General features: G+C 39.2%; 2 protein-coding genes across 6 annotated transcripts in view; both read right to left on the bottom strand.

Annotated features, from left to right (window-relative positions):
• The window catches only part of Trip11 (thyroid hormone receptor interactor 11), a 66,386-nt gene extending 65,189 nt beyond the window's left edge, over positions 1-1,197 (bottom strand). For all 3 annotated transcript variants that reach the window (XM_046440632.2, XM_046440633.2, XM_058577793.1), the window contains exon 1: positions 683-1,197. In XM_046440632.2, coding sequence (XP_046296588.1) covers positions 683-821 — 139 coding nt within the window. In that variant the 5' untranslated portion in view covers positions 822-1,197. The remainder of the gene's footprint in view (positions 1-682) is intronic.
• A 6,735-nt stretch (positions 1,198-7,932) lies between these two features.
• Positions 7,933-13,087, bottom strand: part of Atxn3 (ataxin 3) — a 40,472-nt gene continuing 35,317 nt past the window's right edge. For all 3 annotated transcript variants that reach the window (XM_046440629.1, XM_046440630.1, XM_046440631.2), the window contains one exon: positions 7,933-12,490. In XM_046440629.1, coding sequence (XP_046296585.1) covers positions 12,396-12,490 — 95 coding nt within the window. In that variant the 3' untranslated portion in view covers positions 7,933-12,395. The remainder of the gene's footprint in view (positions 12,491-13,087) is intronic.

Raw genomic sequence — 13,087 nt, 5'->3', positions numbered from 1 at the left:
TTTGGGTCACTGTTCACTAACAAAATACGGTGAACTGTCAAGAGACAGTTGCTAAGGAATCCCTAAAAAAGGAGGATCTTCCCCATTCCGTTCCGTTGAAATACGGGAGAAACGGGCAATTATATAAAAAATACATTTTTAGCTGGAATGCTGTAACATGCCATCACTATGAGGAAAGGCACAAAACAATTTACCTGAAAATCATAGGCATATTTCACTAACAAATAATATACTCAAGACAGCGTAAAGAAGTCACCAGATGTTTTAATCATGAGTTATTTCCTTTGCTACAAAAATCAAAGAAAACAAAAAAGTATATGTGGTAGACCATCCTTTTAACTGTATCGAAATAAAGGATGATGATCAAAATCAGACCGCCCCCCGCCCCAAACTGAGGGCAAATTGACTGGGAGGCAAAGACAGACCCAGCAAAAAAACCTCAGCGCAGTTTCACTCCGCTTTGACAGATCCAGGGTACCCAAAGGGAGCCTCCCCAGCACCCCACCGGTTCTCATTAGAGAACTGGTAGAGAAGGAGGCAAAGGAGGAGTGCCAAAAAGGAAAAAAGGGCGGAGTGGCACTCCCCCGCGACCAGTCCCATCTGCTGACCCGCGGAGGTGGGAACCAAACGGATGCTCGCAGGGTCCCAGAAAAGCCCTCCCTCCCCGCGCCCCAGCTGTTACCTTCTGCGTTTTCTAAATCATCCAGAAGCATGTCCCTGGTGAAGCTGGAGATCTGGTCGGTGAGAGAAGCCAAGCTGCCCCCCACCTGACCCAAGGACTGGCCCAAGCCGGAGCCCAGGCCTCCTAACCAGGACGACATCGCTGCAACTTCAGTGAGCCATTGGACCCGCTCCGAAAACCGCGACCATCAACCATCCACTTCTCGCCCCCGAACGTCCTCGAGCGTTGCGGGGTCAACTACGACCGAAGCACTCAGAATTCCACGCAGTGCGGGGCTCGAGCCAACCGTCGCGTTCTGCCCATAAACGCAGAGGCCTGGCCTGGGCTTTTACAGGGGCCTCGCCGCCAGTGGCACAGTCACCCCCGCGGGGCCTCTGCTCCTTCCCTCGACTTTCCGCCGTCGGGCTTGGGTGACTTCTCCCTCTGTGTTAGTGACTTGCCCCAGCTCGGCGAGCTGCTCCTGCCACCTCGACGCCGGCCGCCATAACACCTCTCTCGGAGACCGGCAGAACCATAGAGAGGCGCCGCCGTGGCGCAGAAGGGCCCTGCAAAGCCTCCGGACGTGTCCTTGGCGCAAAGGAAAGTGGGATCGCGGAGGACCAAGCACGAGCGGGCGAGACCAACCTCCTCCCCGTAGCCCTCAGGCTGCGAAGCCAGAAGAACCGGTGGCGGTGCGACGCTCCTAACCTACCTGTGCGGCTGAGTTTCTAGCTAGAGTCGGCTTTGCGGAACGGCGTTGTGTCCTTGAAATCTGACTCCATCCTCGAGGGCGGCGGTGCGGACTTGGCGGGGTCATCACACCGCGCAAGAAGCGGCTTCTAATAACTTATCCACTTTACTCCATCACTTATCCAGTCAGTGAGGGGCCGCTCTGTGCCGGGCACTATATGTAGTCACTGTATGTAGTAGGATCCGAGGCTACAGAGCTATAAAAGACGGGTTGCAAATTCAAGTGACCAGGCAGGAATCACAGTTTTTATTGATTACTTTCTACAGTAGAAATTTTCTTTTTTTTTTTTTTTTTTTTGGGGGGGGGGCGGTACCAGGGATTGAACTCTCAGGGGCACTGGACGACTGAGCCCATCCCCAGCCCTATTTTGTATTTTATTTAGAGACAGGGTCTCACTGAGTTGCTTAGCGTCTCACTGAGTTGCTTAGCGCCTTGCCATTACTGAGGCTGGCTTTGAACTAGCGATCCTCTTGCCTCAGCCTCCCCAGCCACTGGGATTACAGGCGTGCGCCACCGCGCCCGCCTAGAAATTTTCTCTGGTTTTCCAGGTCACATTTGGAACTCTGCCTTCATTAATATACGATGAATTCTATTCATGAAGCCGACTTCACCCATGAAGTTATAGAAGACAGTCTTTTTTCAGAATTATTTTAGAGGACAGCAGGACAACTCAGAGAAAAGAATTTCTGTTCTAGCGTATAAACACTTAAAATGATGTTGGTGGCACTAGCTGTGCAAGTGCCCACCCCCCACAGCTCTCAGTTAACACATCAGAGTGTCTTGCTTGTTTGCATTCCTTCCTAAAGAAAGGACAGTCCCATGAATTTAAAGCAATTGGTGCAGTGAAACAAGGACACCAAAGCACCTGATCAGGGAGGCTACCACGTGACATACAGATAATAGCATATTATTGAAAAGGACATGCTAGGCCTGCAGTTCTTTTAAACACACTACTAAACACACTCGTGTCTTTCCCTTTGATTTTATTACCAGGCGGGGCTACCACAAATTGCCCTGTAATTGTGAATGAATAATTGGGAATGCTTCAGTATTTGGAATCTGATGGCACTGGCAATAGTAGCTCCCCCTAAAATGTGAAACCTTTTAAAAGAAAATTCGCATCTCATTCTGGAAGGGCTTATTAAATCCATGAATTTATGTGAATGAAATCATAGCACAGGGGTTGGGTGTATAGACTTCAAGGCCCAATTGCCTTGATCTGTCACGTATTAGCTGTGTGATCTTGAATAGGTTTCTTTACCTCATTGTGCACCAGTTTCTCATTTATAAAATGGAGCATAGTAACAATAGTGCTACCAGGGTTGAGATACTATTTTTAAGAGCTTGGATCAGTGCCCCATACATAATGGTTGCTATTGAAATGTTTGCAAAATTTTTAAAACGTGACATACAGATTAATGTATCTACCATTATTTGGGGCACTGGAAATAAAGCAGGGGAAAAGAACAGAGTCCTTGGTCTCATAAAGTTTGCATCCTGCTGGGAAGACACTGATAATAAGCAAAATGTAATAAGGAAGGTAGTGATCACAGGTAGGTAGGTAGTGATAACAGCTTTTTTTTGGGGGGGAGGGGAGTAGTAAAATAGGGCATGGATGATATGGGAAGAGGAGTTCTAATAATGTTATAAAGGGTGGTCAGGGAAGGCCTCCCTGATAAAGGAGCTCTTTGAACAAATACTTGAAGGAAATAAGGGTGAGACAGGACTTGGAATGTAGCTCGGTAGTGGACCTCTTGCCTATCTTGCTTAATAATGAATGAGGTCCTGGGTTCAATAGTGGACAGGGGGTGGGGGAGAGAGAACAAGACCTAAAGAATATCCAAGAAAGAGCAAGTGAAAGAAATATCCAAGTGAAAGAAAGAACTGATAAGTCTGCCCTTGAGGTAGGAGAACACCTGTCCAGTTAGAGAATTCAAAAGAAGGCAAGCAGGGCTGGGGATGTGGCTCAAGCGGTAGCGCGCTCGCCTGGCATGCGTGCGGCCCGGGTTCGATCCTCAGCACCACATACAAACAAAGATGTTGTGTCCACCGAGAACTAAAATAAATAAATAAATAAATATTTAAAAAAAAAAAAAAAAGAAGAAGGCAAGCATGGCTACAGCAGAACTGACCTGGGAAGGGTTGTAATCAGTGAGGACCCAGAAGAACCATGTGAAGGCCTGGTAGGCCATTATGAGGAGTCTGGCTTTCACTCAGTGGGATGGGAGTGACATGAACTTAGGATCTAATAGGGATCCTGCATAACAATGAAAAACTTAGCTATTGTAATCCAGTTCATATTTCCTATAGGTATAAATTCTCTGGACTTCCAGTTCCATAAATTCATGTTTTGGCAGAAAAATACTGCAATTAATAAAGAAAGCAAGCCCAAATATATGCCTTTACATCATGTACTAGTAATCAACATAAAAGTTATTTCCTAAAAGTTCCTTAAGGGTTTTTCTTTTCTGTAAGATGAATGTAACCTGAAAGACTTAAAGTATTTTCCTGAAAAATGACATGTTATGATGTCTTCTATGCACTCCAAATAATGGGGGGAAGGGTATGTGAAACAAGAATTGTCAGGAATTGATCATTATTGAAGTTGATGAGTACATGGAGGTTCATTATATTAGTCACTAACTTCTGCATGTTTGAAATGTTTTATAATAGCAAGTTAAAATACGGGTTTGATAATATTTGAGCTGAGGATAACTTTTCCTGCCCAATGTTCCTGTGTTAATACAGGTGTTCTTCGTCATCATTCATGAGTAGAAAGAACAAACCAGCACAGTTGAACACATCACATCAGACACAGCCCTCAGACCTCAGGAGCTCCAGGTGATATAGACTTCCTAGGTGAAAATTTGAACCTAGGATTTTTGAAACCTCAGTGGATAGAAATAAAAAGGAAAAAAATCAGAAAGATTTTAAATACATTAGCTACTATCTGGTCTCTGTTTCTCAGGTGTTGGAATCAAGTCTCCTCTAGTGAAAGCTCTTCCTTTGTTCTAAGACAGTCATCAAAATGGAGTTATTTATGCAAATGTAAAGCAAAAATCCATCTTTAACATGGGCTTCACATTATTAGTTTGATATCTCTTTCTGAATTTCTATTATGCTTATGATTGCCATTACCTCATTAACTTTAGACATAACCACCTTTTCATTAAGAAAAATAAAAGATTTAATCCTTATACCATGCCTCCATTCTGAGCAAAGCCTCCATCCTGAAGACAGGTCTGGAAGGGAGTATGTTCACATTTCTGCCTTCTGAGCTTCCAATACAGTAATATCATAATTATTGGCAAAGTCAGTTATCAATGTTACCTTATATGATTTTCATTGCAGCTGAGCCAGATGGTGTACTAAGATTTCATTTCCTTGATTTGCCCAATTTTCTGTTACTACAGAATCACTAAATTAACTGTTGGTGAAACTTAGCAGCAGAATTGTAAGACATGCTCCTAATTCTGTTTTCAATAAAACATCTAGAATTCTAGCAGTTGGCTTTGATGCAGTCCTCGTTACCAAGGGCTGTATTTTCCTGCTATAAAATCCTGGTTATTTTCTGGCCTGCTTTTCCTTTCTGGAAGCTTGTCTGTCAGATCTTCTCTTTATCTCGAATATTCTGAAATTAATAATGATGTGCTTTAGTGTGGGCTTTCTTTCTCTCTCTCTCTCTCTCTCTCTCTCTCTCTGCTGGGCACTGAGTGAGCCCTTTGAAAAACCATGTCTTTTAATTCTGTAAATAAGTTAAAATATTATTTATTGATAAATGCTTCCTCTCCAAGGAATCTGGTGTTTCTTCCAGTGACTTTTAACCAAACCACCCAATTTCAGTCCACGTCTCACCAAGATACTAGTTGCTTTCGTTGTCTGTGTGCCACTGGGCATATTTCTTTTTAACATTTAGTGTTGGGCTTGTTCTGCTCGTTCCTGCATCAATATTTCAATCTTTCAAAAAAAATAACATTCTCTCTTCTGTTGTCTCATATGGAAGTCACTACTAATTGTTCACCAAAGTCTGTTCTGCCCTTCTGTCGTGGTAATTGAACCCCTGCTTTTAACCTGAATGCCTGGTTTAGCAGAAGATGCAAGTGCCCCTCTCGTATCCCCTCATTTTACCATAGTCATGCATACTGGCCCTCACCTGTGTCTGATTATCAGAGGACTACCTTGGGTTGCCAGAGCCCATTCTGCCTGTGTGCCTGGAGAGCTGAAACCCTGTCTTGATCAGTCGGAGTGTGAAATAATGTAGCACCTCGAGATCTGCCTCTGAAATGTGAACATACTCCCTCCAGACCTAACTTCAGGATGGAGGCTTTGCTTAAGATCATTCCTTTACAGGCTTCCTGGTCTGCCTGTTTTTCTTCTCTACCCTTTCCATTTCTTCCTCGTGACACTTAAAAAAAATCATTTTCACAGGACTCCTCATTTCAGGATCTGCATCTAGGGTACCCAAGCTAAGGTTCATGGCTACTCAGACCCACTTTGTAGCTAGGAGTGGCCATGTAATTAAGTTCTGGCCAATGTAATATACGCGGAAGTGCTGGGTGCAGTTTCCATAGAGAAAAAAGGGCACATGGCCTTTCTCCGCTATACTTTATTTTTTAATGCTGGAATGCAGATAGAATCATGGGCACTAAGGGTCCCTGAGTTGACTGTAGCCATGGGAGTCATGTACATAAAGCAGTAATACAGAAAGAGCAGACTCCTTGACTCTGGTATTGTGTCATCCATGAACTAGCAATCACTTCTCAAAGATGAGAGAAAAAAAGGAGTGTGGTAGTCTCTGTGTAGCTGGCTTTTCCATTACCATACTGTGAGTACATCTCCTCTCCTGGTCTCTCTGTATTTTGGGGTTAATTTATTTTCTCTATGAATTTGACTACTCCGAGGACCTTGTGTAAGTGGTATTAATCCTCTACATTTAACTGTAAGTCCTTGGAGGTGATGATTCAAAGAAGCTAGATCTGCTTTGGCCTGAGAAGATAAAAGGGGGTTCAGTGTTGGAGACAGAGCTGCCCCTCTGCAGAACAGAAACAGCTTTTGAAGAACATCAATCATTTTGACAAAGCAGGAAAGCAATGGAGATGGCATAGGATCTGCTCCCTTCCTGGCATCTGGTACTGGGCTGGACCACTTCAGAGGGGTGAATCTGACAGTTATTTTTCAAGACACTCAGTAGGATTCTGGGTATAAGCGGAGTTGCCTGGGGCTCTTGTGAATAACATGGGGCTCAGGCTGAGCAAGAGTGATTCAATTCTGCTCAGCTTGAAACTTACAACCTCTCTGATGCTCCAAGAATTAGACATAATTGGGCTTGGCAGTTTTCCATCATAGTTTCTAACATGTTATAGCTACTATGTAGTGTATTACATAGAAAAGCTATTGACTTTAACAGATGAATTGATTAGCAAAATGTGGTATATGCATACAATAGAATATTACTCACCTTTAAAAAAGAAATTTTGACATGCTACAAAATGAATAAATCTTTTTTTAAAAAAAAACATTTTTATGTGGTACTGAGGATCAAACCCAGTGCCTCACATATGCTAGGCAAGTGCTCTACCACTGAGCCACAACCCCAGCCCCCGCAAATGGATAAATCTTGTGGATATTATGCTGTTTAATGAGCTCAGTACACAAAGATAAATACTGCATTATTTTTTTTTATGAGGCTCTTATAGTAGTCAAATCATAAAGACAAATAGAATGGCAGTTGTCAGGGGCTGGGGAAGGGGCAGAGGACATTATGGGGAACCTAGGGGTTAAGCTCCATAGTTACAGTGTCACGGTATAGTTTCAGTTTTACAAGATGAAGACAGTTCTGGCAGTGGGATGGGTAGTAATGGGTGCAACCAATTATGAATGTATTTATTACCACTAAAATGTACCCTCAAAATAGTTAAGATGGTACATTTTGTTATCTGTATTTTACTACAATAAAAAGGAATGAAAAATGACTGGTGTCCTTCTTTGACTGAAACATTGTTATGTGGCTCACAACTGTTACAATATTTGGATTCCAGTGTGGAGTTGCGTAAAATTAAGAAAAACAGCACACAGAAATTGTTGCTTGGGGCTACGGATGTGGCCAGTGGCACAGCATTTGCCTAGCATGCATGAGGCCCTGGGTTCAATCCCCAGCGTAAAAATAAAAATTACCAATGCCCTTTATCAAGCCTAAAGAACAATTACACAAGCATTTAAAAATCATATCTCAAATAAAAATGTGGACTTCTTAACTTCTTTTGGAAAAGATTGGAGGCACAGGTAATAATGGAACCTGTGGCAGGAATATCAGTGGGCTCCCTGGTCTGCTGCATCTGTCACTGAAGTGGGGCAAGAACACAGAGCTATGGAGCTTTCCAATGCTCAGTTCTGATTCAGGGCTGAGTGCGGCCTGAAACTGCATTTCAGAAAAGCTCTCAGGTGAAACAGATGCTACTGGCCCTCCAACCACACTTCGAATAGCAAGACTATGAACTTAAAATAAACACAGAGAAAGAAATAAAAAAGCAAACATTCTCTTTATTTAATAGTCTTTGATATTTAAAATACAACTCATCGAATATCCACATCAACAATAGAATCCTTAGCTTTCAACAGTGCTTTGGAAGCCCGGCTTGGAGGGACCAGAGGAAGGCCTGTGTGGAGTAACGGCAAACAACTCTACAAGAGAGGGGCACACACAGAGGGGCTGCAGAGCTGGGTCCTGAGCAAACAGCACTGCCATAGTGCACTTGTATCATGGCCAAAAGACAATGCCTTTTGTTTCACATGTTTTTTATACTTGAATTCCAAATATTTCATTTATACAGAACAGTAATTTTTAAAAAATGTATTCATACTAGTCCAGTGTTGTAGAAATTAGGTAACCATGTTTAAATGTTATGATTTCTTCTTTCAAAAAACAAACAAACAAACATTAAAAATATCCCAGGAAACATTCAACTTTAAACTATGCAAGAGACAACTGAAAGATGCCTAAACAAATCAGGAGTTTTCACACACATCTCACTAATACTTCCTGCTTCCCACTTTGTCTATGAATCCAGTATTAAAATGTATCAATACACTTATTAAACATACCAATTACCATAAATTTAGAAGTTACATTACTAGCATTAATAATTAAAATGCCAGACCATTTTGGAAAAAATAAAAACAGCAGAAATATTCTTAAAAGAATCAAAATTCAGGAACTAACCATGCCAATCATCTTTTTATTCATGAAAGAATAGAACAAAAGTTTTTATTATTAATAAGACTTTTAAAAAAAAAAGTCAATTCATTTCTTTAACAAAAGATGGTTATAAAGGAAGTAGGAATGAAGAAAAGGTTTTATTTTGAATAGGAAAAAGTGAAAAATTATTTACACTGCTTAAATGATAATTTTTTTTCCCCTAATTAGGGTCACATATATCCCATTCTCTATACTTGCTAGAACTCAGAGACAACAAAGAATTCACTTAGAAAATACTGGCCTGAAGCCTTTCCAATTAAAGATAAAGTGGGTTTTTTGGGGGGAGAGGGAGAGGAAAAGGAGTGACATCAGGGCTTGGAGTGTACCAGGCAAGGGCTTTACCACTGAGCTTTACTGACCTCCACAGATAGGATTTTTAATAGGTGGTCTCAATATTAATTATTAAATCCTCCTAGTAACTTTTTTTTTTTTTAAGATGGTGGGATTTAACCCAGGACCTCACACATCTTGGGCAATCACTCTACCATCGAGCCACATCCCTAGCTGGGAATCCTCCTAATAACTTAAAATAGCAAAGTTTTCCAACTTAAGATTTTTAAATTACCACATTTTGATTATGCACTGAATTGATATTTGAATTTGCACAGGTCCAATGACCAGTTTTAAGAATTTTAGTAACTCTTGGCACTAGTGTGATTTAAAAATACTATCAAACGTAGAACTGAAAATGTGATTTAGGTTCTGACTGGAATAAACTTTATTTTATTCAACTTGCTATTAGATGAATCGTAACTACTAGTAGTTTTTGCTTATAATAAAACTCAACTAGTTCTCATCTTTCTTCATTAACTTTGGCATCATGAATAAAACTTCAATTAAGAAAATCAAGTTTAAAAAAAAAAAAGCACCTCTTAAATCTTCTGTGAATTGTAAATAATTTGGCCAAAATCTTAGAATTTAGAGTTCACCTGCAGCAACCGTTTCAGACAATTTATATTCCTGAATATTTGTATGTTATTTACTATAAAAAGCATATCGATGGTTTTGGATCAGAGATTAGCTACTCTGAATACTTAAAACAGATAATCCCTTAGTAAATCCACAATACCTAAAAATATGAGTGTTATTTCCCAAAGTTTGCTTAAATTTTACTTAAAATATTAGCATCACCACTATACATATTTAATCTTGGTAATACAAATTATACATTAGAAAAATGATACCAATAGTTTAAATATTAAACATTAAGATGTTCCCAATTGATACAACAGAATGGAAATCTTTATAACTCTCTTAGCAGGACAGTTACTATGAATTTGCTTGCTCCTGACTTTCTTGCAGGTGGCTTACTGGAAGTGGCAGTTCCATAACGATTTTTTTTTTTTTTTGATGCTACTGTTATAAGCACTGGCATATTTTCACAGTGGCTCATCAATTAAGATAAATCTAATCATTCAGATAAATTTAGGTCAATCCAAATAAGATGGCAATTGACTGGTGATTCTGGCTCTGCCTGCCAAATATGACAATTTCACAAGAAACTAAACAAACACATCCAGTGTGTGCTCTGCTGTTTTAAAATGTCCCTAATAAACAAAGGTTGACATGCCATACTTTTGTAAGTGCTTTAAGGCATGTAATGCATAAACCTAATAAACTCTAAAGTTAAAACTTTGCTGGTTTTTTACTTTTAAGTAGTTCATCAATTCACTCTGAAAAGTTTAATGCAACTTTTCAAAGAGAAAAAGTAAAGGCCAAATATCCGTGAAAAATATGGCTAGAATACTGGGGGATAATTACATAAATGTTTGGTCTTAAAATGTTTAGCTTTGTGCATTTTGAGGGAGTCTTTGAGCTCTAACATCGCTTGCATTTCTGAAGTTTTATAATTCTGTAACATTTTCAATAGTTAAAACTTCAGATTTTAAAATAAAACTGTCTAATATTGTGTAAAGGAAACTTCAGAAAATAATGACTTAAAAAATCTGTCCTAAGAAAAAGCTATTTCATAATCATAAATAAAGATATTTTTTATCTCTTTTCAGTTAGCAATAATCCTAACTCAAAAAGCTTTCCCTGATAAAATGTGTGCAGCCACAAACCAGTGGTACAACATGCCATACTTTACTTTTCTAAGTTATCAGCTGAAATTTCTTCTTGAAGTTTAGCTTATGAATAATTCAACATTCAAAAGGGCTTCAAAAAGGGGTGGGGAGCAGATGACAGACACCCATTAAGAGAGACATGGTAAAGTTTTCTTTTTGTTTTGGGGCACTGGGGATTGACCCCAGGGACACTCTACCACTGAACCGCATCCTCAGCCTTTCTATTTTTTTATTCTGAGGCAGGACCTTGCTAAATTACCAAGACTGGTTTCAACTTGTGATTCTCCTGCCTCAGTCTCCCAAGTTGCTAGAATAACAGGCTTGCGCCACTGCACCAGGTGAGACGTGGTTAATTTTCACCAAAATCACACCACTATATTGATCCAGCAAGAAACTCTCTGTGCATCCCAATGTTTATCAAAACTAAGAACTTTCTTATTTACAGACTCATTAAGTACTGTGACTTCAGTAACTCTAAAGCTATTTAAACATGATGCAATGTCAAATCACAGTATAAATTTAAATATATTTTCATTAGTAAACTATTTCATGTTCCATATTACCATCTCTGGCAAGCTTACCTACCTAAAAAATGTGAAGCAGACATCTACATTCCATGATTCAATTGTAAATACAACATAAAGCTCCATCACAAAAGAAAAATTAAAATAAACTATTACTAAAATTGAAGGCCAGATTTTTCTCTATCATACATTCATAGTGGGTACATATGTTAAGCCTCATAACACAAGGAAATGTGCCTACACACTATGCTTTCGACATTTCCCAACTGGAGAAAAAGGAAATAAGGTGCAGGAGAAAGGGATTACAACAAAGCTGTAAAAGTTCTGACATAATTGAAAAGACATTCATAAAGCATCTGAGAAAGCATGTGCTCACACATTTTTTTTAATGCTCATTTATTCTCAAATACTTGTGTAGAGCTGATTTCAGAATTTAGGAATGCACCGAAGTCATAAAATAATGATCCCATCGTAGAGAGCTTAAAAAACAAAATCTCAGAAAAGATAACCATCTATCAAAAGAGTTGTAGAAAAATAATAAAATCTAGCTAGCAGGAAAATTGTGAGCCAAGAAAATAACCGGAGAAAACATCCAACTGCACAATACAATTAGGTGTGAGAGAAAGGTTTATCCTTCCAGAACTAATACCATCATTGAGGCAGACAGACATTTTCCTGAAAGGTTAATTTGGTTCATGAGAAATAAAAGCAGTTATTAGATGATGAAAGACAGCCAAATTACTTACAACCCAACAGAGAAAAGGAGAACAAAATCACATGGAACAAGTTCAGTGGCAAGAGCAAGTTAGTTTGGTCTATAAAAAGAGTCAAGAAAAATATACTAATTTTAGACATGTTAGATATTGCACACACAAAGAGAAAAAGAAACATTTAGAAAACCATTTTAAATTTTTTAATTGCTGACTAGCTTTTGGGCTAGTCTTTGGAGGATCATTATTTAGTGCTTCAACTGATGCATTTTTTCACTTTCTCCTCATTGTGTTTGCAAACCACCTAAAGGTCTTATTTCCTCTGATGAACATTGCTCTTTGACACATTACCAAAATGGACCCTATGCTGTAACCACACAGGACAAGGTTGGAAAGTGTGAATATCTAGATGATTTTTTTTAAAGGTATTATTTTTTTCCTTCTGTTTTCATATTATTTTTAACAGTTTCTAAGGACATGGTCACAGCTGCCTGAAGCGTGTCTTCTTCACTCATGGAATCACCTGTGGGAAAATAAAACATATACATTTCTTAAAAATTTCTAGGTCATCAAAAGATGAACTCTTAGGGAATGTACTTCTGTTTAAACCCTAGTTTCTCTTTTTTTTTTTTTTTTTTGTCTTTTTAATTCATATAAAGTAAAATTCACACTTAGTTTTACATTTTTTTTTTCTTGGTAGCACTGGGGATTTTTTTTTTTTTATTAAAGAATTGAATTCTTTATTTGTGATATCCATAAATGTTGCTATTCTAGATTTCTATTCAGGAAGGCAGTTTTCTCCTATTTTTTTTTTTTATAAACAACAACTTGAATTCTATCACATGAAAGGGCTACAAATATACACTTGTTAACCAAGCAGAACACAGATATTTTGACTTACTTGCACCTAAGATACCAGTACACACAGCTGATTCATTAGTTGTAGCACTGGGGATTTAACCCACAAGTGCTATACCTCTAGCCCTCGCCTTTTAAAATAATTTTTATTTTGAACACAGTCTTGCTAAATTGCTAAGGCAGACCTCAAACTTACAATCCTCTTGTCTCAGCCTCCCAAATTGCTGGGATTACAGGTGTGCACCATCAGTCCTGCAGTTTT

The sequence above is a fragment of the Marmota monax genome, unplaced genomic scaffold (genome assembly GCF_021218885.2).
Source record: "Marmota monax isolate L192 unplaced genomic scaffold, Marmota_monax_Labrador192_F-V1.1 WCK01_AAM20220418_F8-fsc00017, whole genome shotgun sequence".
Lineage (NCBI taxonomy): Eukaryota > Metazoa > Chordata > Mammalia > Rodentia > Sciuridae > Marmota > Marmota monax.
This window is presented reverse-complemented; position numbering and strand designations above follow the sequence as displayed.